The sequence below is a fragment of the Centroberyx affinis genome, unplaced genomic scaffold (genome assembly GCF_046629955.1).
Source record: "Centroberyx affinis isolate AG114_WGS23_722 - 3 ecotype Tasmania unplaced genomic scaffold, CSIRO-AGI_Caff_v1 ptg007942l_1, whole genome shotgun sequence".
NCBI classification, from domain to species: Eukaryota; Metazoa; Chordata; class Actinopteri; order Beryciformes; family Berycidae; genus Centroberyx; species Centroberyx affinis.
The window spans coordinates 1-24,648 of NW_027283983.1; the positions used below are offsets into that span (position 1 = coordinate 1).

The 24,648-nt window shown below is 41.6% G+C and overlaps 2 protein-coding genes across 2 annotated transcripts in view; one reads left to right on the forward strand and one right to left on the reverse strand.

Annotated features, from left to right (window-relative positions):
* The first annotated feature begins 7,224 nt into the window (after positions 1–7,224).
* rtkn2 (rhotekin 2) lies at positions 7,225–17,805 on the forward strand. Its single transcript, XM_071514092.1, has 13 exons — positions 7,225–7,359; positions 9,894–10,096; positions 10,552–10,604; positions 10,771–10,824; positions 10,937–11,054; positions 11,385–11,585; positions 12,286–12,380; positions 12,886–12,992; positions 13,503–13,634; positions 14,171–14,339; positions 14,674–14,781; positions 15,608–15,899; positions 16,212–17,805. Exons 1-13 carry the CDS (start codon positions 7,225–7,227, stop codon positions 16,573–16,575), a joined length of 2,031 nt encoding a protein of 676 aa, XP_071370193.1. The 3' UTR covers positions 16,576–17,805.
* Positions 17,806–19,325: 1,520 nt separating this feature from the next.
* Positions 19,326–24,648, reverse strand: part of LOC139639926 (AT-rich interactive domain-containing protein 5B-like) — a 64,555-nt gene continuing 59,232 nt past the window's right edge. The window contains exons 9-10 of the mRNA XM_071514082.1: positions 23,857–24,067; positions 19,326–23,612 (exon numbers count right to left, since the gene is read on the reverse strand). Of these exons, the coding sequence (XP_071370183.1) occupies positions 21,594–23,612; positions 23,857–24,067 (2,230 nt within the window). The 3' untranslated portion in view covers positions 19,326–21,593. The remainder of the gene's footprint in view (positions 23,613–23,856; positions 24,068–24,648) is intronic.

Genomic DNA, 24,648 nt, shown 5'->3' on the forward strand with positions numbered 1-24,648 from the left:
CACACTTATACATGCAGCATGTGGAAAAGAAAACTGTCCGATGCAGCAGAAAAGACCATATGGTGCTGAGAGGCGGCCACATGCATCACATGAGCAGTTGGCGAGAGGAACAAACAAACAAACACCTCCATTTAGCCAGCATCCGTCCTGCCTGCTCCATTGTTAATACCATAACAACACAACACACCGCTGGCCTTAAGAAATAAACCCACCACATGCTCAGTGACCCCCATGTTCCACATGACCTAGAGACCTACATTTGGAGAAACACTTGCGGGATGTCTACTGTTTAGTTTGCTGTTGAGAACTGTGGCGTTATATTAAAACAAATCGCTTGCCCTTCAGCTCTCTCTGAGAAAAAGAAGATATTATTTTTGTGAAGGCTGAGAGGGGAAAACCAGCGCTATGTAGATGCTCTTGTGCAGATACAGAACAAAAAAACAGCTTATTAATAATCCTAAAGAATTAATGAAGCGTATGCCCTGCGGCGCTGTCTGTCTCAGCGCGTGTGGATAATTTTACACATCATGTGTACATTGATCTGAAAAATTATATTGAAACACAGTAATTTCAGGAGATATAGTTTCCCCAATGGGGCTTGGGACCAGAAGAATATAAGTGATAAGCTGATACAACGATCAGACTTCAATTAACCGTCAAAATGTGACACAAGAAGCATCCAATTAGTATTACTTGAGTAAGAAAAAAAATTGTGTTTTAGCTCTCCTGTTAGTCAAATCCTAGTTACACCCTTGGAGCCGTTGAAACATAAGCAGTGATGTAATGTCAAATTAAAATTAAACTATGACCTCCAGCTGGTGATCATCATAAGATATTACAACCACCTTTATAAACAAAAATCAATTATACTTTCAGAAAAACATTCATTTATGCTTATTTTCCACATAAGACTTATCTTTATACACCTTACATCAGTTTGATATTAGTTATTATGATGTATACTATGAATTTAGGTACTAAAGATTCATGTCTATATGTCTATAAACGTGGGTAAACTCCTGCAAATAAAAAGGTGGATAAGGTGGGTTTACCCTACACTACACCCTGGAATAAGGTTGTTTCATCCATTAAATAATTGTACAATCCACCTGCAGAAAGCCAAGGCGCACATGTCAGCCTGTCAGATGTAAGTTTGAGCTCTGACGCCCCTGCTCGGCCCCTGCTGAGCAGATAATGACCGACTCGTGGCCCTTTAACAGTAACATTAGTATTTGGCCAACCCTGCCACGTTGATGATGGCACCAACATTTATGCTGCCCACAGCAATAGACTCAGCAGCAGATAAAAATAGTGAACTCTCTCACACTGAAATCCACACTGGCACTTAGGAGGAGGAAAAAAAACAAAAACGTTAGCATAACAAGACAATCAGGGGGGCCGGCAGAGAGATGGGAGTGGAAACTAAGCAATATAAGATCAATATCCGCAGTGGAAACAAACCGAAAATACTGGAAAGTCAAAGGGGGAATAAGTTACACCCCAAAACAGATGTGAAGGTCATCGTGTATGATTTGATATTTTGAGAAGTTATACATGGAAAAAAAAAACACAGATTTGTGGATAGACACACCCATGATGTTCCATAACAAGGGAGAGGCAGATGATGATGATGTTGACGGATTGCTTCAACTTTTTTTTTTCTCGTTTTGTGCTCTTCCTCTCTCTCTTTTCCTACTGCAACTTTTTCTGTCAACCTATCTCTCTCCCTCTTTCTCTCTCTCCCCCCTCTCTCTCTTTCTCTCTGCTTTTTTGCTTCAAACAGGGGCTTTGCCAGGCAAAGCCATATCTATCTAACTCTCATAACCCTTTTAAATGTTTCTGCTCTGGCAGATTACAGAAGTGAGATTCAATCCTATTTTTAGCCACAGACGCCCTGGTACAACACCATAGGAACTTAGGAAAACATCTAACCTCAACACAGACCAGAATAGAATAGAATAGAATAGAATAGAATAGAATAGAATAGAATAGAATAGAATAGAGTGAGTTTCAAACTAGGTTCTTCTCAGTCACAAACAACACTCTCTGATCAGTGAAGTAAAGCTAACTCACTTCCTAAGCTTCCTACTATACACAATGGCCATGGGCAGGCTGCACAAAAAAAATCCCCAGGAGAAAATAGGTTATTATTATTGAAGGAAACCTCACTATATATAAACCTCACTTGGTGGCCACTACTGTAAGGTTAGAGTCAGATTTATGATGCTAAACAGAGAGTGCTTGAAAGTCATTAAAGCAAAGTAAACTGATTCTACTTACAGTGTTGTTTCTTAAATATTGACTGATCAGCACTGATGACTGATGAGTTTGGACATTACTAGTAAACTATGACATGACATTGGGACTCCCTGTGTTCCTATCTGCACTGTAGCTGTGTTAGAGGACACATATGGAGGAAGTCTTGGGGTGGAGGTTAGTTAGGACATTTGCTGCTGCGCACTTTCCTCTCCCAGAGTGCGGCAGCAACCGTCTGTGACACTGACACAGTTTTTAAAAATGCAACCGCCTGTAGAGCCAGCCGGCCTGCCAGCGGCCACATTTGCAGCAGAGAGGAAAGGAAGCAGGGGGAGAGAGAGAAAAAGAGAGGAGAGGGGGGGGAAAGGGAGAGAGAGAGAGGGAGAAGGAAGGGAAGGGAAGGAAAGGAAAGGAAAGGAAGGGAAAGGAAGGGAAGGGAAAGGAAAGGAAAGGAAAGGAAGGAAAGGAAAGGAAAGGAAAGGAAAGGAAAGGAAAGGACAGGACAGGACAGGAGAAAAGCTGGACTGGATGATATTATCTGCACATTCTATGGCTCAGACCCAAAAAACTTTGAATTCTTACAGCTGAAGGAGGAGGAGGAGACAAACAAAACTGATGTGTAGCCTATGGCGATCCAGCTTTCCAAGAACACATCAGTCCCACACCATACTAGAACAACCCACTGTGGTATAAACCTAGACCAGAAATGTGTCTGAGTCTAGTCTTTACTGGTATCTGACACGTTTACACTTCAATAAGGGACATAAATTAGATGAATAAACACATTTAGGTCACTGCTGCTGAGAATGGGAATCTCCAATCCAAAGGTTTTCAACACAGATGTGTAACTTGGATGGCCATTTCCCCATCTGCATCTGATTCTAACATGTGGACTAAGTTTATAACGATTCATTACTTGATAATTGCACAAATTTGAATTTTGCATAGACCACAATCTCGCCTAAGGGCTTAATTCATTTATTCAAATAAAGGCATATGAAACTGAAATCTTTGTTCATGCACGGCGAGATAAACCGATGTTAAAACTAAGACATCGAGATGCATTTAAAGCTTTAGCTTTACTCCCCAAAGTTACACATCTTATGTGATGATGACAGCAAAAAATCCAACTCAACACAAAGAAGAACGGATGCGATGTAGGCCAGCTACATCTGCCGTCCGAAAACAAAGCCTCCACACAGAAGAAGAGGGGGGGTCTAGCATCGGGAAACACACTGCAACCACAATACAGCGAAATATTACTCGTATAACCTTCAGACAATATAAATAGACTCAAGCAATCAAACAGGACCCCGAGGCTAATGGGTTTCAAATGAGATAAACACAAAGCATTCAATGTGACCGGCTTGACTGATGTGCATCCTGTCTGGATAGCCTCGGAGTGGCTACATGAGGATGCAACTAATAAAAAAAACACACACACAGATCGATAACAGAAAAGATAACAGTAACCTTCAGTAAGTGGGCAGCCGGTGTTGGAACAGAGGTAACAAAGTGGCGAGGCTGTGTCGCTTTACAAATAAAGGCGGAGTGGGCTAGTCATGCTGCTGCTGACAATAGTGTGCAGCTCGGTCTGTCTACAGCCATTTAGCCAACGGGGTGGCGGTCCAGGCTGTTTATCCTTTAAAAGCAGTAGGCGTTTACAGACCGTGGCAAGTCTATTAAATTTGTATACATCCATTTCAATCCATACTTCATGTCGTTAATGTGAGAAGCTCCAAAAACTGTCGAGTCACCTCTTTATCGGGCTTAACGCATGTCTTGTATCAGCAGCATAACCCCTAACCCAAAGTGAAATCAATAGATGGGGAGCAGAAAAGCAGAAAACCGACCCTATCCTTTTTTCCCCTTGCCTTCGCTGTAAACTTAGAGTGGGTGTGTGACGCCCCAACTCTATATATTTTACTGTTTACTAAAAAAAAATGTAGTCAACATGTATTCCGCACTTACCCTTTTCTTTGCTGTGTGTTGTTATTGAAGCGGTGTGGAGCCCAGCCCTGCCGCTGCAGCTCTGTCGGCCCTCGCTCCCTCGGTTGCTCAGCAATAACGCTATTCCTTGCAAATAGCGGAGAGTGGACTCACCAGCCTGAAAGAACTGTCAAGCTAGCTGGAATAAAACCCACGACTTCCTGTCAGGACTTTCAAAATAACCGCCTCCACCCCCTTTTTTTGGTGAAAAGGCTGCAACGTTTGTTGAGCAATAAGAAGTAGGAGGTAGTTCATGGAAATATTATATGAAGTATTATATTAAATTGAGCCCATAGAATTTGAACTGAAGTTGTGTGATTGAGCCTGTTGGTAGGAATAGCCACCTCTTGTATCTAGGCAACCATATACCAAATTAGTGTGTTGTCGCCTACTTTTAAAACTGTATTAGCTACAGAAAATGTTTTAATTTCCAGGGTATTGTTTGAAATAAATACACATTTATTTTGGCATAGTAGCACAAAATGAACCAAAATGAAAATAAAGAATATTAAAGTGGAATCTGTAAAAAATTGATTTTTCCGCCCAAAGTGTCACTGTGCACATTTATAGGCCTACAAGATGTCATGAACACACAAATATAACAAAAATGCACAAAAAAAGACCTTAGTCTGCTATCTTTTCCATTTTAACCCATATCACTGGCACAACTGAATGTGGCCTCTGGGTCCTGGTGTCAAGACAACCAGAATAAGCCACCACTGAAATGTGTGCATACTAATAGGCTGCCAAAAATATGCACCACTCAAATAGCCTACAGATCATACACCAGGTAACTTGGAAGGACATCAATACCTGAAAAGTACAATTTAACCGCAGTGGCACAATTGTTTAATTGTAATTTTTGTAAGATTTTTGTTGACACAGTTACTTGTTTTTGTAAAAAGTAAATGTGTGTCCTTTCAAGGGTGGAATCTCAATAGTCCATAGTAAAACTGAGTGGTACGGAGATGTGACTCAAAAATCAGACAGAGTCGAAACAGCAGGTCGAGGTGAGTTTAATTCAGTCAAGGCACATGTGGATCTCCCCTGAATTAAAAGGGATAGAGAGAGAGGAGAACAAAGCGAGCTGAAGGGAGCCTATAGGGTTTGCTGTCTACTAATGGTCATGAATGCTTGGAGTGCTGGAAACATAGAAATAGAAATAGATTTTTTTGGACAAGATTATGGCATGATAATTACAAAGAACTGAGTGTCCTACAGATAACAAAGTAGGCTAGCTGACAGCTTCAGCAGCCAACACAGACTGACTCTCACACAGGAAATGCAATTTCTCATCCCTACATTTCCCCCCCAAAATTCTACATTTTAATTGTAAAAGCAGAGTCCTGATTTCCTGTGTTTCTGTGGTCTGTCTCTGTCTAGCTTGACGCAGTTCATCCTCAGCGCCTGCGTCTACACTGCCAACTCGACCAGAAGCCCAGTCAGCCGGGACCGGGTGGGCGGGTTTCCTGGACTCACTGCCGGTCACGTTTCAGGGGCTTTTTCATTATCAGCGGGGCTGCGCAGCTTTTAGTAGATAACAATGGTATATGTGATGGACTATAACACAGTCACTGAAAATGAAAACACTGTGAAAATCTGGTGACTGAGGCGCAGCTCAGCTGAAAGAGGCTCGGGAACCAGACGACCGCAGAAACGTTCAAGTTAAATGGGGACGTTTGTAAAAAAAAAACAGGCATCATTTAATTAGCCTACATTGTAATAGCTGAAGACGTTTTTACCTGGACCTTCAAATTTACAGTTTAGAGGTTTTAGACACCTTTATTCAGAGTATGCCACTGTCATTATGCATTCAACTTAAGACAAAGTAAAGAAAAAATAAATAAAGTCAAGATAACCTCTGATAAGGAACGGCTCAATTAAGCTACATCCGAGTTTTATATACAGCGTCTGGGAGCAATTTGGTCCAACAGTGCATCCCGTTTGCAGCATTCACAGCAGACGACTGGGCGAGACTAGTTTGGTGAGAGAAAACCACACCATGTTTTACACAAAGCGAGATTTAAACGGTATTTCATGAGTTGCCCATATCTCAATGTCTGACTGTGGGTGTTTTCAAATACAGCCCATTATATTTCCACCCCTAAAATAAGAAAAAAACACTCTAGATTATTTTTTAACACCCAAAACATTTTCAAATTTCAAAATGGTTCAGTCCTGTTTTGTCTGGCAGGATGACGCGCCCTGTCAGCGGGGACGCACTCGGTTTAAATCTGCGGAAGTACCGGAAAGGCGGAGCGTTAGTTTATTTATTTTTGAACGAGTGTGCAGGGTTATAATATCTTTTTTGTGGTTTGCATTAGTTTTTCATTTTGATTGCATTTGCAAATTGGAGTAAAATTTTAGTTTATTTGTAGATGTGGCTTTTACTAATCCCTAGATAGTTTTCTCCTTCTCTATACTTGGTGTAGGTTTTTGTATGATTTTGTTATTTTAAGATAGCTTTCATGGGCTTCTCTTCTCTTAATTATGTCTTTCATGTCTTTACTTTCTCTTATCCTCTTGTTGTGAAGCACTGTGTGTTGTACAAAGTCGCTATATAAATAAAGCTTTACTTAGGCTACAGAGTGACTTACTTACTTAGTCCTCTCTTAATATGGCTTTAACCAAAGAAAGATTTAACCTGAAAATAGGCCTAATATTTGAATATTTTCGATTTTATTTCAGTTAGTTTTGGAGGCAGCAATAATATTTTGAGAGTTGAGTTTAATTTTTATAGGCCTACACTTAATTTTTATTGTTATTTCAAGCCATTTATATTCTTATTTCAGGTTATTTTCATGCTTAGTTTTGGTCTTAGTTTGGTTTTAGTCAGTGATAACTTCGCTTCTGAGTTAGAAGCTCCGCCTCCGGCAGATCACATGAACCAAATCGAGCATCCCTGGCAGCGGGAGAGGCGTTGTAGCTGGAATGTGAAGCTCCGTGATCCGCTGCCGCTGCCGGCGAATGGACAGAAACATGGACGATCCGCGGGATGTTCAAACTTTCAGGCGAAACGCGAGCTCCAGATCCTCGCTGTCGTCCGGGTCCGCGCTGGCGATGGAGATCAAGAGGAAGAAAATACGGCAGAGTACCGTCTTCCTGCAAACCGAGGTAAAGCCAGAGAGTAACAGGTGTTTAAATTCTCCACACTGGTTGACTGACAGTTATGCGGGGGGCGGGGGTACAAAGTGCAATCATAATAGGCTATTTGGCTTTTAGTTCTAGCAATAACAAACTGTATATTGCATTGTTTGCTGCCATTAAAGTCGTTAATAAAAGCATAATTTAGGCTAATCTCAGATAATTAGTAAAAAATGAATTGGATTTCCTAATTCTCTCTCTCTCTCTCTCTCTCTCTCTCTCTCTCTCTCTCTCTCTCTCTCTCTCTCTCTCTCTCTCTCACACACACACACACACTCACACACACACACACACACACAATTTCAATTCAATTCAAAAGGGCTTTATTGGCATGGGAAACATACGTTTACATTGCCAAAGCAAGTGTGAAATAAAAACAAAACATGTACATACAATTAAAGATATACTAGAATAAAGAAATGTGTAAACAGGGCTGTGTAACATTGCAACATTGCAGTCAAATATATAAATAGAAGTAGGTAAAATTTACTTAAAAATACAAACAGAATTGTGCTTTTGCTGTTAAAAAAAATATATACAGATAAGTAAAGATAACTTAAAATAAAAATAGAAAAATGTGGACATTGCAGTTAAAAAATATAAATACAAATAAGTGAGAAGTGTGTAAACACTGCAACAAATTATGTGTATTATACTACAGTATATAACAACAATAATACAGAAATCTTTCTCTCTCTCTCTCTCTCTTTCTCTCACTCACACACACTCACTCTCTCACACACACACACACACACACACACTCTTTCAGTTCCCTGGGACAATGCTAATGGGCCAGCAATCTGATAGGGGAGTTGCCCCTCTATTCAGTTCCTGAAACCAGAACCATGTTTTCTTCTGCACTTGTTTGAATGTTGCTGTGTTGCTCTGCATGTCCAAATAATGTCGCTCTCTTTGCTCTAACACCACTCAAACTAATGTCCTTGCAGGCCAAAAGCATGAGAAGATGCCCAAGTCTTCTGAATGACACACTTCAGATTGTAGAAGATATGAATTTGTTGTACATACGACAGATTTCTAAGAAACTACAGGTAGTCACAGCGGAGAGTTTAATGTGGAGAATGATGATGTCTGTATCCTCAACTATTTATAACCCACTGAGACCTTCTGAATTCAACACTTTGCATTTAGTATGTTATGACTTCAGTCTGATTCAATAATTTATCAACAGAGACAACTATTTATCGGCTGTCTTTAGTCCAGCTCATATCAGACATCATCAGACTCCCTTTAGGCCACACATGTCTTAGCTAGAATTACCATTTTACAGTTTTGTCCACAGTTATGTTCCCTAGTTCTTCACAGCATCCATATTGTATTTCATCGTATTGCATCACCACCATCCAAATTGCATGTGGTTTATATAAGATCATGCGCCCACTGTCAGTCATTGTACTCTTCTTCTCCCATCTAGCTCATGTTAATCCTTATGAAACCACCTGATCGGTGCGTTTTCCTCAGTCATGGTTTGTCTAATAATAATCAGTGTTTCACTTCATTCGCTCGCTGCAGGGATCATCAGACACGTCACCTCACCCTCTACCTCAAAAAGTTGCTCTTGAGTGTTGACAAGAAATTGGTTTCACTGCTCCAAGCCTGACCTTAAAGATTCTATGTGCAGGTTAGTCATAGTCAAAATAATTGCAGTACCTTGGTATAGTAACTGTGAACAAATGAGACCATGGTTGAGATGATTGGTAGCCTTGTTGTCATGCCATTAGTATCATTACTTCTAGTGTTTCTCAAAATTAACAGACCATATTTCCCATAAACCAAGGTGCTTCTTGTTGCAAAGACGATGTTGCTGCTTGTCCCCCCTCTCCCTCCTTGGCATCATTTTTGTGCATTTGTTTTCTCTTCCAAATTACTGAAGAGGATAAACACGTTGGAAATTATTTTTCCATTAGCCTATTCACTTACATCTACCATTATGAGAAACTCTGAAAGTTTTTGCTCTGTTTGCACTGGATGCACAGTGGCTCTGTTTCTGTTCTGTGTCTTAAATAATTATCCCTTCATGCCATAAAACAATCCAGCAGATTTCCCCCAAAAACACACCCAGTGGTACATAATGTAAAATGCAGCGTAGAGGCGGGTCGAGGATACCAATCTTCTCAGTGATGGTCTTGTTTGTTTACTGTAATTACACTAATGTTTCAAAAATGAATGTGGTAATGACATATTAATGTTAAAATGCTATATGCAGCACCTTTAACAGTGGAAGGGAATTTTTGTGGCTATGAACAACATTCAAGGGCAACTTCACTCTAATTACACTTTAACAACACCAACAGGTTGGCACCCATCATGTCCGTCTCATCCCACTTGTGTTATGGCATATTGTTTGATGGGAAAACGCATTTCAAAACATTGTAGCACCTATCTGTAATTTTTCTAGCTTTCTGAGATGGATTCAGTCGGTCATATTGAACTCTCTCCTGTGTGTGTGTGTGTGTGTGTTATGTCGTGTCTCACCAAAAAAAAAGGACACCAACATCCAGGAGAAGCTGGACTTTGAGATGCGAATGCGTGACGGGGCCTACAAGCTGCTGCTGGCCTGCACCAAGAGAGAACAGGTCCTCAACGCCTCCAAGAACCTGCTGACCTGCAACACCAGGATCAAGGCTTACCTCACACAGCTCCAGAAGAAGAAGGAGGAGCAGGATATGATGATGGGAGCAGCCAGGAGGTAAGAGGGAGGACGGTTACACTGTTCTCAGGTGTAAGTAGGGAAAATCAATTTGGTCATTTCCAGGTCTTGAAAAAGTTCTGAAATTGCACAAAATGTCCGAAAAGATATTGAGAACGAAAAAACGGACATATGACTACACTATATAGTCGTAGACCAAATGTCATTTCACATTTTCACATTTTGCTGTTTTTGTTATTGTGATTCACCTTCATCTATATTAGTAATATTGCCTAGTTGACAGTGATAATGTCCTGCCACTATCAGCATATATTATGTTGAACCATATAATACATTTCAGATCCAGTCAGGAAATGAAATGTGGAAAAACTTTGAAATGGAAGATATATAGGAATGATTGGGAGAGAGGGAATATTTGAGTCCCTGAAGTGTTGTTTTGGTTGCAATGAAGTGGATGTTTTGATACAGAGGGTAAATTCAAAATTTTATTCCAGATTTCCAGATTCAGATGAGCGTGTGCCCTGTAGTGGGAAAGTTGCAATTTGCGGTAAGCTTGTTCTCACTTTGTCCAAAATCATTCAGTACTTGACACCTACACCTACTTATTTTTTACTCAAAATGGGTTTGTGGCATTTTGGAAATGAATTCTTCATTTATTGTTACTTAATAGTGTTATTAATATAGTTTTCTCCTCATTTCTTCTGCTGATGTAGGGCTGCGTATTCCTTTGATGTGGAAGGATTCAGACCACTTTAACAACAGAGGCAGTGAGTTTATCCTTTTATACCAACTTTTGCCTCACTTCACGTTACATTGTGGATGCTTGCTGTATTGCCTCGTAGATGTACTAGCAAATACCTTCCTGTGTGTGTGTGTTAGGCTCTCGTCGGGTGGCGGTCTTCTGTCTGATGCGGATCGGCTCGGAGGTGTTCGACACTGAGATGGTGGTGGTGGACAGATCAGTCACAGACATCTGCTTTGAGGGAGTCACCATCTTGTAAGTATTAATTGTATGTACAATAAATAGTGTAATATACTTGAAAATGTGCCTGTTTGTGTGAAGTTTTGTTGAGAACTTTTGCTGGGGAAAGATTTCTCTGTACATTATTTGTACTGTGAACAGCAGAATTTGTATTTGAATGAAGATTTTGCCTCCCAGCACTGACTCATCTATTTCTGCTGTGTTACTGCCCATAATTGCTGTGTAATGAAAGGTTAATGTATGCTTCATAAATCTTTTGGCCCTTTGTACCTTGATGAATAATGGTTTATAGACACTTTTTGTTTTCATGAGTCCCAATTTAAATTTGTGTCCCCCCACTCACAGCAATGCGGCAGTTCCTCAGTTTGAGCTGAAGGTGGAGCTGTGGAGCTGTGCTCTGGAGGAAGAGATCACGCTGGTGAACACGCCAAAGAAACTGGCCAAGAAGCTGCGCAGCTCCTTCGGCAAAGCCAGCGGGAAGAAGCTCTGCCCTCTGCTGGATACTCCAGACCCCGACACCTTCCTGCAGTGCAACCCAATACCCTCGTATGTAGTGTGTTGCCCTGTAAAACCTTTTACAGACTCTTGGCTCCCTGTTTGATATTTTCACAGTTGGGAACTAACTTGATTATGACTTATTACTGGAACAACAGCTGTAGCCGGGAATCACAAAACAGGTTTTCAAACAAATCACATCAACAGAGTATGGAAATAAGGGTTCGACTGATATGGATTTTGAAGGCCGATACTGATGTTTTTGGACTGAACTCGCCGATAGATGATATTTTATGCTAATAGTTTGTGCCAATATTCAATATCTTTAAAGTTGACCATTTTCAAGCTAAACAAATACAAGTATTCAGTGTTTCCCACATTCTTGTCAGGGTGAAAAACCCTCTGAAACAGCAGTTAGACCATCATGAAACCCAGACTAATGACATTTTTGTATATTTCTCAACAGAAGGAGAAACTCAGGGATACATCAGGCCTTTGAATGAAGAATTCATTTAACAATGATATTAATAATATATGCAAAGAAAATAAAAATTAATTGTAGGTTTTTGTTAGACCGATATAGCGAGCCAATATATTGGTTCCTCCTTGACCACAGCTACATAAAAACAGTCTCCCTAATGGAAATGCCTTAGTACATTGGCACAACTTATTGTGTTTGTGTGTGTGTGTGTGTGTGTGTGTGTGTGTGTGTGTGTGTGTGTGTGTGTGTGTGTGTCCCTACCTGTCCCAGTGGAGCCAAGTACAGCTTGCTGGCCTACACCACACTGTGTCTGCCCCAGGCTGAAGGCAGCTTCCAGTCTCACTCCCTCATTGTCCTCCAAGACGGTAAGAGCTAGAAAAGCACAGAGATGTAATATCTAGGGATGTAAAGGGATTATGCATAGCTCCTGGTTTGATTCAGTACCAGGTTAACAATACACTATTTTCACAGCGTTAGAATTAGAAGTAAAGAATGAAATAAAAAGATACCTATGATAGAAGTTCAGTCTAGACTACTCTTCTTCCTTTGTGTGAATGATTAAATGGAGAAGGTGTTCAGTGGGTTTTTGTTATCCAGCTCTGATTTTTCAGATCAAATTTTGGTTTTAGTTCCTATCACAATACATTGTTTTGTTCCACAGTGCATATTGTGAGATTTTGTATTACAATTACATAATACATTACCAAGGAAGCTATGTGGCAGAAACGTATATGTTGTTCTATGTATTTGTCTGTGAATGTTGTTTAACGCTGTACCTTTTTATATCTGAAAATTATTCTTTATTGTTTAGTTTTACCTTTTTCACCCAAATCTTACAGTGTGGTTTATGGTGTGTTTTGACCTTCACAGCTGACTGGTCCTCCTGGCTGCCACTTTATGGCAACCTCTGCTGCCGGTTGGTGGCCCAGCCTGCCTGTATGACACAGACCATGATGACCGGCTACCTGAGCCAGAAGGTATAGTGACTGCTGTTAGCATTAGCATTAGCAAGCCCTAAAGCTGGTTCCTAGTTTAATTCACAAGTAATCCACCAAGTAATCTACATAAAACAAATGTATGAAAAACTTACATTTACACATATCATCCTTAAATGAGTCATTAAAAGTATCAAGTCATTAAGAGGTATGAAAATGCCTTAAATACTGTTACTAGAGTTAAATAAATACAGTTAATACAGTTACTACTTTTGCACCATGCAATGACAGGTTGCTTTGTGTTGCATGTCCACTCTTAAATTAATAGAGAACAGGGTTAGCCGTACAATCTGCAAAAAAACATTGTTCTTTTTTATGCTCCCTATTATAGTTCTGTTTAGCACAAATAGGCTTGTTTTGCCAGCTTTGTTTCCATATGTTTTTATTTTTGAATTAGTTTTAAATTCTATTCCAGATAGGATTAAAAATAACTGACAACTGCATTTATTACCCTGGTAATAAGTAAATGTCATCTGGTGTTTGCATTTTCAGCAGTGTGTGGAGGGAGTGTACCGCTGCTGCAGTCTGTACTGTGTGCTGAGTGCCGGCTCTTTGTCCTGTTACTTCACACCTGAAGAAATTGATGCTAAAGTGGAGCCCACCATGAACATACCCATCAACAAGGTAAGACAAAACACTAAATAACAGTAACAGTTATTGTTTTGTTTTAAAACAATAAGCCAGTCTCATTAATATCAAGCATACTTGCATTGTATTGTTTCAATCAGTAACATGTCTGCTTGTTTTTATACTTAAAAAAAAAAAAAAAAGTGCTAACAAAAATTAAACTATGAAAAAAACAACAGCAGTGACATTAGAATTTTAAAAAAGTAATTGACAGTTACTAGTTATCTCAAAAAAGTAATCTGAATACTCATTACGCCAACACTGATCATTACAGCAATCATAAAAAAACAAATTATATCACATTATTTCTTATTATTCATTAAAATTTCAATTTGCATGGGAGCCAAAATACTTAACAAATTGTTACTTTTCTCATTGAGTTCTTGTTTAAATCTGACATTTTGCTGCTTAATTCCGTTTTTGCTACAAATTCAGCGATGTGCCTTTAGTACAAGAGCTCATGTAGAGCTTCAGTTGGCATAATGTCAACCTTGTTTTCAGGTTATGTCAAGTTATCTGTGCTATTTCTGCAGGAGACGCGGATCCGTGTGATGGAGAAGGAGTCAGCAGGCCGGAGGAGCAGCAGTCTGTCCATCATCAACCCTTCATCAGGAGGAACGCAGACCATCGTCTTCACCACAGACACCAGGGAGGAGCTGGAGGACTGGCTGGACGCCTTCCACCAACACTTATATGACCAGAGTGAGTGTGTGTGTGTGTGTGTGTTTGTGTGCGTGTGTGTGTGTGTAAACATATGGCACAAGGGTGTGTATATATTTAAAAAATGGGAACATAGGGTATGTTGGTGTACAGAGCAGGTACGTGTTTGTATGTGTATCTTATTGTACAGACAAAGTGTGTGTGTGTGTGTGTGTGTGTGTGTGTGTGTGTGTGTGTGTGTGAGCATGCGTGTGTGTGTGTGTGAAGAAAAGTGTCTTGACATCTTTTTTGCTAAATAAACTCCCATTAGTAAAAACAGATAGCAGACCCTTTATCTGTATCTCTCATGCCTGTCTGTGTGTGTGTGTGTGACCAGGCCAGTGGCTGCACTGCTGTGACCAGCTAATGAAGATGGAGGTTGCATCGCCACGGAAACCACCACTCTTCCTCGCCAAGCAGGCCGACTCTGTTTACAACGACCTCAGTGAGTACAGCATTTGGAATGAGTGGCTGAAGTGAGTCAGAAAGAGCGTGATAATTTGCTAACCGACTGTTTGATGTCTGATATGAAAGGTTGCATTCCACAGCGCTATATATTTATTTTGGAAAAATCTTGCTACTTGAAATTCACCAGGCAATATTTGAAAAACAGAAATGATTCTGTCCTCAAAAAATGAACTATTTTATAGGCAAATGTCTTCAGAACTTCAATACTAACTCATAATGTGCTTAACTTTCATGCCAGCAGTCAATATGGGAGAGTGGGTGTCATTTAAAAAAAAATGGTGGATATCTCATTTTGGAACAAAACTCTTCATATTTTACAGGATTTGTATTTATTATGTATCTATTTATGGAAGTTATTATTCCGAAGCGCAAAAATCCAAATGAGCCGCTTGAATGAAACACTGAGATAACAAATATATTCTATTAACTGTGCACAATAGTTCCAATTTCAGTGTTGATGCATATAACTGAAATCCTTTTACGTGCAAATTAGACTGTTGGAATGTGTGTGAATGTGTTTTATTGTGATAGTTCGAATACATTTTCAGATGAGTAATTCACTGTATTTTAATAATACATCTCACAAATCCATGCTACCTCCATACCTGAGGTGTACAGATTATTCTACTGTATACAAAGAAGCAAAAAGAAAACTTTTGAAATTGAAATATGATTTGACTTTGACCTAATCTTGGATGTTGCTTATCACATTTGTTTTAATGGTTTATATTTAAATGGCTGGCCACATAATGATTATCTCACCTTATTTCAATGTGAATTTCTTTATTTTGTTTTACGCTCAGGTATCAATTCTCCTGGCAAGTTTGAGAGCATCACAGACATTATTCACAGCAAGATTGAGGAGACGGACGGCCGCTTTCTCATTGGTCAGGAGGAGGAGAGGGAGGCACCTAACTGGTCCACTCTGTTTGACGGGTCCCATTCAATGGTAGTACAGAGAAATATTCTGTCACCGAGTAAATGCTCCACCCCTTGTTCAAGCCCCAACGCCAACACAAGCTCTGTGTCCAACAGCAACAAGAAGCGGCGTGCCCCTCCCCCTCCCTCTGACAGACAGCCTTATGCCCCTCCCCCTCACTCTGACAGACAACCTTATGACCCTCCCCCTCACTCTGACAGACAACCTTATGACCCTCCCCCTCACTCTGACAGACAACCTTATGACCCTCCCCCTCACTCTGACAGACAACCTTATGACCCTCCCCCTCACTCTGACAGACAGCCTTATGCCCCTCCCCCTCACTCTGACAGACAGCCTTATGCCCCTCCCCCTCACTCTGACAGACAGCCTTATGACCCTCCCCCTCACTCTGACAGACAGCCTTATGCCCCACCCACCCGCCCAGTCAGACCTCCCCTCCCCGCTTCTCTCCATCCTCCTCCTCTCTCATACCAGGAGAAGGAGAACACCGGCACTTCGCGCCCAGCCGCAAAGTCCAAAACCGGCAGGCCATCTTTGGATGCCAAATTCTCTGCCATTATCCAGCAGCTTCAGAGGAACAACGCTGGAGGAGCGGGCGCCCTCAGCCGAAAAAACGCTCCACTGGGGCACCTCGACGTGCAACCAGCCTACAGTCAGCCTCAGCCCCCTCTCCAGGAGCTGGAGTACCAGAACCACCACACCCAGACCCCCGAGGCCTCGGCCCGACACGGGTACTTCAGACCCGGTCTTGGTCTCGGTCCAGTTCCTGCCCCCAGGAGCAAACTGAGGAAGTCCTTCAGAGAGAAGATCAACCCCAAAGCCTGGTGACCTAGAGCCAGATTTAACCCTCTAACCCCGCCTGACCACTAATGCAAATAATTATGCCGACAGTTAGACCTCATTTCAAGGTTCTCGACTGGCTGGTTGTCTCCATTAATAAAACTTCTTCACGAGCAGCTAATCCATACATGATCTGAGCGCTATATGTTCGCTTCGAGCTCTGCCACCATCAATCCCACTACAATGGAAAGGCTTATTTCTCAGCTCTGCCACTGGAACATGGACGTAAGTAAGAGCCTTTGCAAAAGCACTCAAATTGGAATTGATCCGGAGGCCGACTATAGACGAGTCATTCCTTTTGGAACTATTGACTTACTCCACTTACTGTGACTACTTCATGACCACTAGAGTTGATTTTTCGGGAACAGGATTTTAGGAGCAATACAGAGCACTAATGTGACTTGTCCATTTCCCAGAGGTCTTAATAATGGAGTGACCTTGGGTTTTCAGTGGCTACACAGTATGTCCAACATAATTTAACACTGCAGTCCATAAATGCTATTAACATGATTGTATGAATGAATATGGAGTCTTTTGAGTAGCTCAAATAATGAATGTCCTTGTGTGTGTTTCGGAAATGTTATACCGCTCATCATTAGATATTTCAACCACTTACTGTCACTTGCTGAAGAGTGGTCTTCGTAATTACACTGAGTGTACAAAACATTAGGTCCAGCTGCTTTCTGTATGAAATAGACTGACCAGGTAAACTATAATGGACGCTAAAATCCAATGTTTTTTTTTTTTATTTCTCTCTCTAAATCCTGTTCAATCATGACGGGTAGATGTAGATGGGAAAGAGACGGATTAAAGATGGATTTTGTTTAAGCCTTGACAGAACTTAGAAATGGATTGTACAAAGGGGGTGCAGCTCAATATTGGCAATGTGTTGTATGCTCTGTATATTACTGTATGTCACCATGTTCAGATCAGTCACTCTAAATTGGGGTGATAATAGAATATTATTAATGGGAGGTTGTAGGGTCAAAACTGTCTCAGCAGCTGCAACCTTTACTGATGCTGATATGGCTGATTATGGCTAAAGTGATCATCCTATACCAATATGTTTTTTTGAGGCTGATACCGATATCCAATATCTTCCCACCCACATTGTCTGATACAGATACCGATATGCATTATCGGTATCTGTATTATATTAAGATAATTGTTTTTTAAACAAAAGACCATGATAGTTTTATTCTGTTGCCAATTCCACAATCAGCCAAATATTGACCGTAAAAAATAATATTGGATTTTGCTTTTTAAAGCTGATATTGACTGATACCAATATTGCCAATATAATATATCAGTGCACCCTATTCCTAAATATTTTGATAGATCTTGTGATGACAGTTACTTAATTATACTAATTAGTCATCATGATTTGGGGATCACATTTATTGTATTGCACTTTCTGCATCTCATATCAACATAATGACTATTTCAATTACAGCGGGCCTTCTTAAGAAAATGAAAAGAATGTATGTTTCAGTATTGCGATATTAAACAATTATTAATTGTGAAAGATAAAATCTCTATATACGATTATACAATTGTGCAGCCCTGGGTAAAACTGTTGAAATGTAGCCACTATTGAATAGATTGTGTCTGTGGATGTTATATTGTGCAGCTCATCTCTGAATGTAGCTCAAGAGGAAGAAAATATGATCCAATGAAACCTCCTAATGAGTAAAAAAATGTACAACTGCCTGATGTTTGATAAGGACTGAACGCTCTCACTTTGATCAGAGCAGAACTAATGCACAATACTGTGTAGCTTGAGCCAATTTTATATCCATTTACTACATCTCACTTTTAAAAAATATTTTGTATGTCTTTTCATTTTAGAATACGCACAACTGTAATAACAGTTTTTATGGAAATATTTTCAGTTGTAGTTTGTTGTACTGTCTTTAATTAAAACTGAAATGTAATTCCTTTCTAGCTTAATACTGCTATAATGTCATCTTAATGATGTCATTTTTACAACATATCGATTATTTAGACTTTTAATGCCAGTTTAATGCAAGTTTATGTTCTAGTAAGTTGTTGTACATTAATCCTGACCAGGTACAGTATAATTTCTGTACAGTACAATATACAAAAATACTGTAGTTAGTTTTGTTTCCCAACAAGTGCAATTTTCTTCTCTGTTCACTTTTGTCTTGGAAGCTAACTGTATTTTTTGTATTATTGCTGATCTGCAATAAAACGCCCCACATTCTACCCTGGTGAGCCTGCTTTATTTTTGCTGATCTTGGAAGTATTACTGAATATTTTTCATGGTAAAGGTTTACCAGGGGGTGGCAATAAAAGTCAAAGCATAGCTTTTATTGCAGCCCAACACACACCCCATAGAGATACATGCACTGGCAGATTCTCTACTGCAGCAAACGCTGGTGAGAGGCTTCTCTGGCTTTCAGCCCAGAAGTAGCCTGTTGTGAAGATTAGGGCAGGGTGGAATCTCATAGCCAGATAATGGTGTTACAATAAAAAAAAAATCCCATTCACACTGCATTTCCTCACAAAAAAAGAACATTACATTCACTGTGATGTGAGGTTTTTTTAGGCTAATGTTATCGTTAAACAATAGATTTTTTCCCTCTATATACAGCATCAACTCAAATCAAATTAACACTCAATAGATGAAATAGCAATGTTTAATATTTCACTTAATCCAACCCTAGACACTCAACAAAAGAATAACACAGCAAAGGAAACGTGTAGATAGTAAAATATTTTAATTAAATATACAGGAGGTCGTATTATACAAAATGTCTTCTTTATTTTTTTTTCTTGCTCGCCAGCTGGGTGATTGGTAAACAGATGGCTATTGTATCAAAAACACTTTCAGGATGCACATTATGGAAACGACATGGAAAAATAAAGTGAAACGACAACAAATAAAAAGATAGAGAATCCTAATCCTTAAATCGTAGTGTTTGTTTTAAATCTAAGATGATCACGCTGACCTTGAAACAGAGCAAAACAAGGACACAGCTAGATTGTGTAACCGACTTTTTATACTATTTTTATACTATTTACAGATTATAACACAGTTTATATGATAACAACCACACGGTACTATCTACAGTGCTATTTACACAGAAAATAAGACGAGAGAGAGGGGGGGTTGCCATGAAATTGATCCCGAATGAATGTTCTGTACAGGAAGGCTTGGCAGCACGAACCCTGCTGCAGCCGCTTTTACCTACACACAGTAAAGTACAGTACTTAATCAGAAATGAATGTTTTTATCTTAAAAGCATCTTGTAAATCTTTACACATAGACGTTTACAGCCTTATTTCTTTTTTTCTTTTTTCTTGAAACACCAGACATGTTCACTGTGTATTTCGACTGTCCCGGATTGCCATTAACAGCGGTTATAGTGGTTGTAAAAGCCGGAGCAGGTGTTGTCTTCCCACCTCGGGCTATGGAGCATGGTAGGCATACTTTATGGAGCCTGGTACCTTTTGATCACTGCTAGAAAACACATACAACACACCCTCCTGGGGATGAGACACCAGACCTGGGTCAGCGTCAAGTGTCTGTAAATCTTTTCAAGTATTCTGTCATCGACTGCCTCACACAACTAAGCTAAGTGAATAGTTTTACTTGAGCACAAACACTGACCAGTAGGTCAAAGCAAAACTGCTTAAAAGAATTGAAATGACTTAAAGTACCCATCAAGTCTGGTGTCTGATAGCCAAGTGTCCTATACAGTTTTGTGTGAGTGTGTGGGTGTGTCTGTGTGCTGTGCTACAGACAAGAGTGACAGTAATATTGATATTCCTACCCTGCTACAGAAGATAAACCTTAACAATTGTGGTGCTAACTCTAATCCAAGACTGCGAAAGGCACAGATATTTGCAAAGCAATAAAAACCTAACTGTCAACATTCCTATCAAATCATACAGTGAGTCTTTTCAGATTGTTGAATAAAGGAGTCTGTTCACAAAAAAAAGAGCTTTTCAAGTCAAGAACAAAAAGAAGAAATGCTGATTTCATGTGGTGAGCATTCCACAGCAAAAGGCTGCTTCATTATGCTGGTCAGAGAGACACATACAAACTGCTACAGGCTACTAATCACAGGGGGTTGGGGTCAATTTACTTTCAGTTCAGAAAGTAAAATTAAAACGGCTTTTCATTAACAATAACAAAAAAAATGAAACATTCATTTGTGATTTGTCAACCGATTGAACATGGTAACTAAGTAACTGAACTGAAATAAATCCTGAATAAAACCTGAATTGAGTTGAAGGTGAGTCTACAGTACATCCGTCAACACAGCACCTCAGAATGTTATGATTAAGCTAGTATTTATTTTATGCAGCACCACAGCATGTGTTTATGTCCATTACAAGGAATCCAGGTGGATTTACTGTAGCAAAAACAGGCAACAGCTTTCAGCGTGGAGACATGTAAACAGATACAACCACCACTGGCTGAATGAAGTGTAATAATGCGCTAAACAGCTGTTGGACTCCGTTTGCGATGGTGAACACACCTCTAGTTTAAAGGATTTCATTTATGTCATCGTGTTACTTTTAGTGTTTTTCAGCAACAACGTTTAGCCCTCAGATGCAGTAAACAAATGGCTTTTCTCTGTTGCCCTCCACTTTTCACATGTTCAGAGCAACAACCTGACTCGTGGTGACTGAGAGCGCCAAACTGATTTGTGAGCACATACACATCAGCATTGTGCAAATAAGGGTACAACAACAAAAAAAGATACAGTAAGTGGTGATAAAAACAGAACAGTGCAAAGTATATAAACAAACAGATAAACAAAAAAACAAAAAAAAGTAATGGAATTTTTAGTCTGCCTGACTGATGAGTTCATCAGTCTGTAATCTGCCAAAGTTTTATCATCAGTGTTATCTTTCTGAGTGAGCCACAATCCCAGAGCGAGAGAGAGAGAAAGACGAGAGACAAGAGAGAGAAGCTGAGAAAGTGTCCCGAGGCAGAGGGAGAGGGTTAGCTATGTGTCTCCTCCCTCTCTCTCTTACAGTCTGGTGCTGGGGTGTGCCGAGGACAGCTGAGGCGGTGGGAGGGTGGAGAGGGGATACAGGTGGTGGAGCAGGTCCCCGTACAGGGCCGCCCCGCCCGGGTGCCTGTAGAAGTGGTGCGGGCTGGGACCGGTAGCCATCAGCTGCCTGTGGAGCATCATGGAGTGGAAGGCTAACGGGGGAACAAGGGGAGACACTGCGGTTTGGCTCTTCAGATACTGCAGACCCGGATGCTGCTGGAGCCCGTCCTGCGGCCTCGGCGAGACCAGGCTGCCGGGAGGGTACATGCCCGCGTAGAGGGGTGTTGCGTGGGGCGGGGGGTAGGTGGTTGCGGGGTGGCCCTCGGGGAGATGGTTGTTGAGGTGAACGGCGTGGGCCGGCTCGGCCGGTTTGAGTTCTTCTGGGTCGCCGCGTCGGATCGCGGCGGCGGGGTGCATCGGCGTCACCACACGGACTTTCCTATCCGGGACCCCCTCGTTCTCGGGTTCCGCTAGGCTCCGCTTGCTGGGTCGAATGGAGCTGGTGAGGGATGTGTCAGGGGAAGTTTTGGGGCTGGGGAACGGCTGGGAGGGTTCTACTGGGCTCTGTTTGGGGGCTGAGATGGTCATAGGAGGGACTCTGCACGCCTTAGGGTGGGAATCCAAACCCTGGTGTATGATGGGGTACGGGAGACTGCAGAAGGAGGGCTTGGAGAAGGAGGATATCCTCTGAGAGAGAGGTTTAGAAATAGTGAAGTCTCTAGGCTCATCTTCTGCCTCTCTACTGTCTCCATGTGTTTGAGTCCTGTCACTGTAGTGCGATCTGTAGGCCAAGCCCTCTCGCTCCAAGCTGCTACAAACGAAGGCCTGGCTGCTTTCACTGTCCCTGATGTAATGCCCTCGCCTCTCTCCGTTGGGGAAGCCAGCCATCCTCTCCTGGCTCAGGCAGTTCTCAGTTTGCCTGTACAGACTGTGTAGGTGAGGGGAAGAGTAGCAGTCGCCTGCGTAGCTCTGGGGCTGGGCAGAGGGGACTTGGAGAAGTTTCTCCCCAGCGTTCTCCACTCCATCCTGAGCGTGGGTTCGGGGGAGGTAGGGCTGCCATGGAGGATTGACTTGGGGCTGGAGGTGGTGGCTTGTCCGGCAGCCGTAAGTTTCTGAAAGCTCCCCAAGAGGGCTCCTCTCTGCTGGGCCACTGCTGGCTTGCTGGGGAGGCTTGCTGCTCTGAGCATGCTGGATGACTGATGGCCTGAAGACAGGCGCTACCTCCTGGCTGCTGTCTGTCACACACCCCGGCCTCTGTCCTGCCGCCTCCTCCTCACCTTTCCTCCTTTCCCTCTCCCTTTCAACCACTGATATGGCTGGGAGAGAGGGAGGAACCGGGGGAGGTGGAGGAGGAGGTTGAAGAGACGGTGAGGTAAAGGAGAAAGGGTTGGTCTCACACACTTGAGAGAGGAGCTTCTTCTTGGCCAAAGGAGACATGACACCTTGGCTGGCTTTGCAGTAGGCAGCCGTCTGTGTGGGACCCTGCGCCGACTCCTTCTTAATGATACCATAGTCTTCTTTCTCTGGGAAGGAATCTGTGCTGGAGTCCACAGACGGCTTGCACATAGGTAACACCTTCCCGACTCTCCCCCCATGACTTTCTATGGAGTCTTTGACCCTGGATGTGGGCTCAGGCAGGGCAACATGTCCAGCAGGTTTGTTCTGGTCCCAGCGGTGAGGCAGGTAGGGGTTTTTGGGAATGAAGTGCCCCTCAATTTGCTGTTCAGAGGTGAGTTTCTCTTGGAGGGCCTCGCTGATCTGCCTCCATTCAGGCTGGGGACTAGGCCGTCTGTGGAGGGGGAGACCTGCATGAGGGGCTCTGCAGTCCGGCTCTTTAGGGCAGAGCGACGAAGGCTGCTCCACTGCCAAGGACTCCTCCTTCTTCAGGGTAAGATGTAACTCTTCCTCCTCTATTACAATTGGTTCATCTCTCAAAGAGGCCTCCTGCTTTATGGCTGTGGAAAGCTCACTATTCTCCTCTTTCATCTTGGAGTCCTGGATACAGGGAAAAAAATTATAGTTATTTCAGTTGTTTATCACAGGATAAGAAATAAAACACCCCTTTATATTTTCATATTATTCAGCGATTTGTAAGAAAATAAGAATTCAAGACAGAGAGGGTGAAGCAATGATGAGAAAGCAAAAGGAGATAAAAAGGAGACTGAAATAGAGAGAGAGGGAGTGACGTAAATCCCAATGAGACAGCAGGAACGGCAGTTGGGACGGGTTTGTGACTGACCTGTGATTCCTCTTGGCCTTTCTCTGTCTCCCCTCTTTCCTTTTTGATCCCCTGCTTGGGATTGTTGAGGCTTTTCGATTTCTTGACCCCCACTCCTTTGGCTTTGACTCCTGTAGCCTTCTCCTGGATGCCATCCGGCTTCCTGGGTTTGGCCAAAGGGAGGGGCTTGTCCTTCTCTCCCTTGATGTGCCTCTCGTAAGGAAGGAGGAGCCTGAGGAGGAATGCAGGCAAGGGCAATGTAGATGAGTTTGTTTTATGATCATGTTATGTCATGTTATGTCATGTCATGCATGCCAAATGAACATCTTTCTTTGGCAAAACAGCAATTTTAGATTCAAAAACTAGATTTCTGAACCCCCTACGGTGGGGAAGGTGAAGCGTTTCTTACAGCACAAACTGGCTCTTTTTAGTGTCAATACCAAACGAGTGAACGATAAAAGTACAAAGAGTACATGAGCACTTTGTTTGGTTAAACCAGAAATAGAATGAGCTGCAGCTATGCCACAGGCATGCACTGTATCAAATACACTGCCTCTAAACATTCTTGTAATACCTGGCATGCATTAACAATCCTATTCTAATTAAAATAGGTTCGGGGAAATCCATGTTCAGGTGGGTGCCAGTGTGTGTGTGTGTGTGTGTGTGAATACGACTGGTTATCCCCCACTAGGGAAGATCACATTTGGTATTTGCTTAACCTTAAGAGAATGTATGTTTGGTTGTGCATGTGCATGTGTTTGTGTGTGTGTACGAGTATGTGTGTATGTGTGTGTTAAGTTTGCTCTAACACAG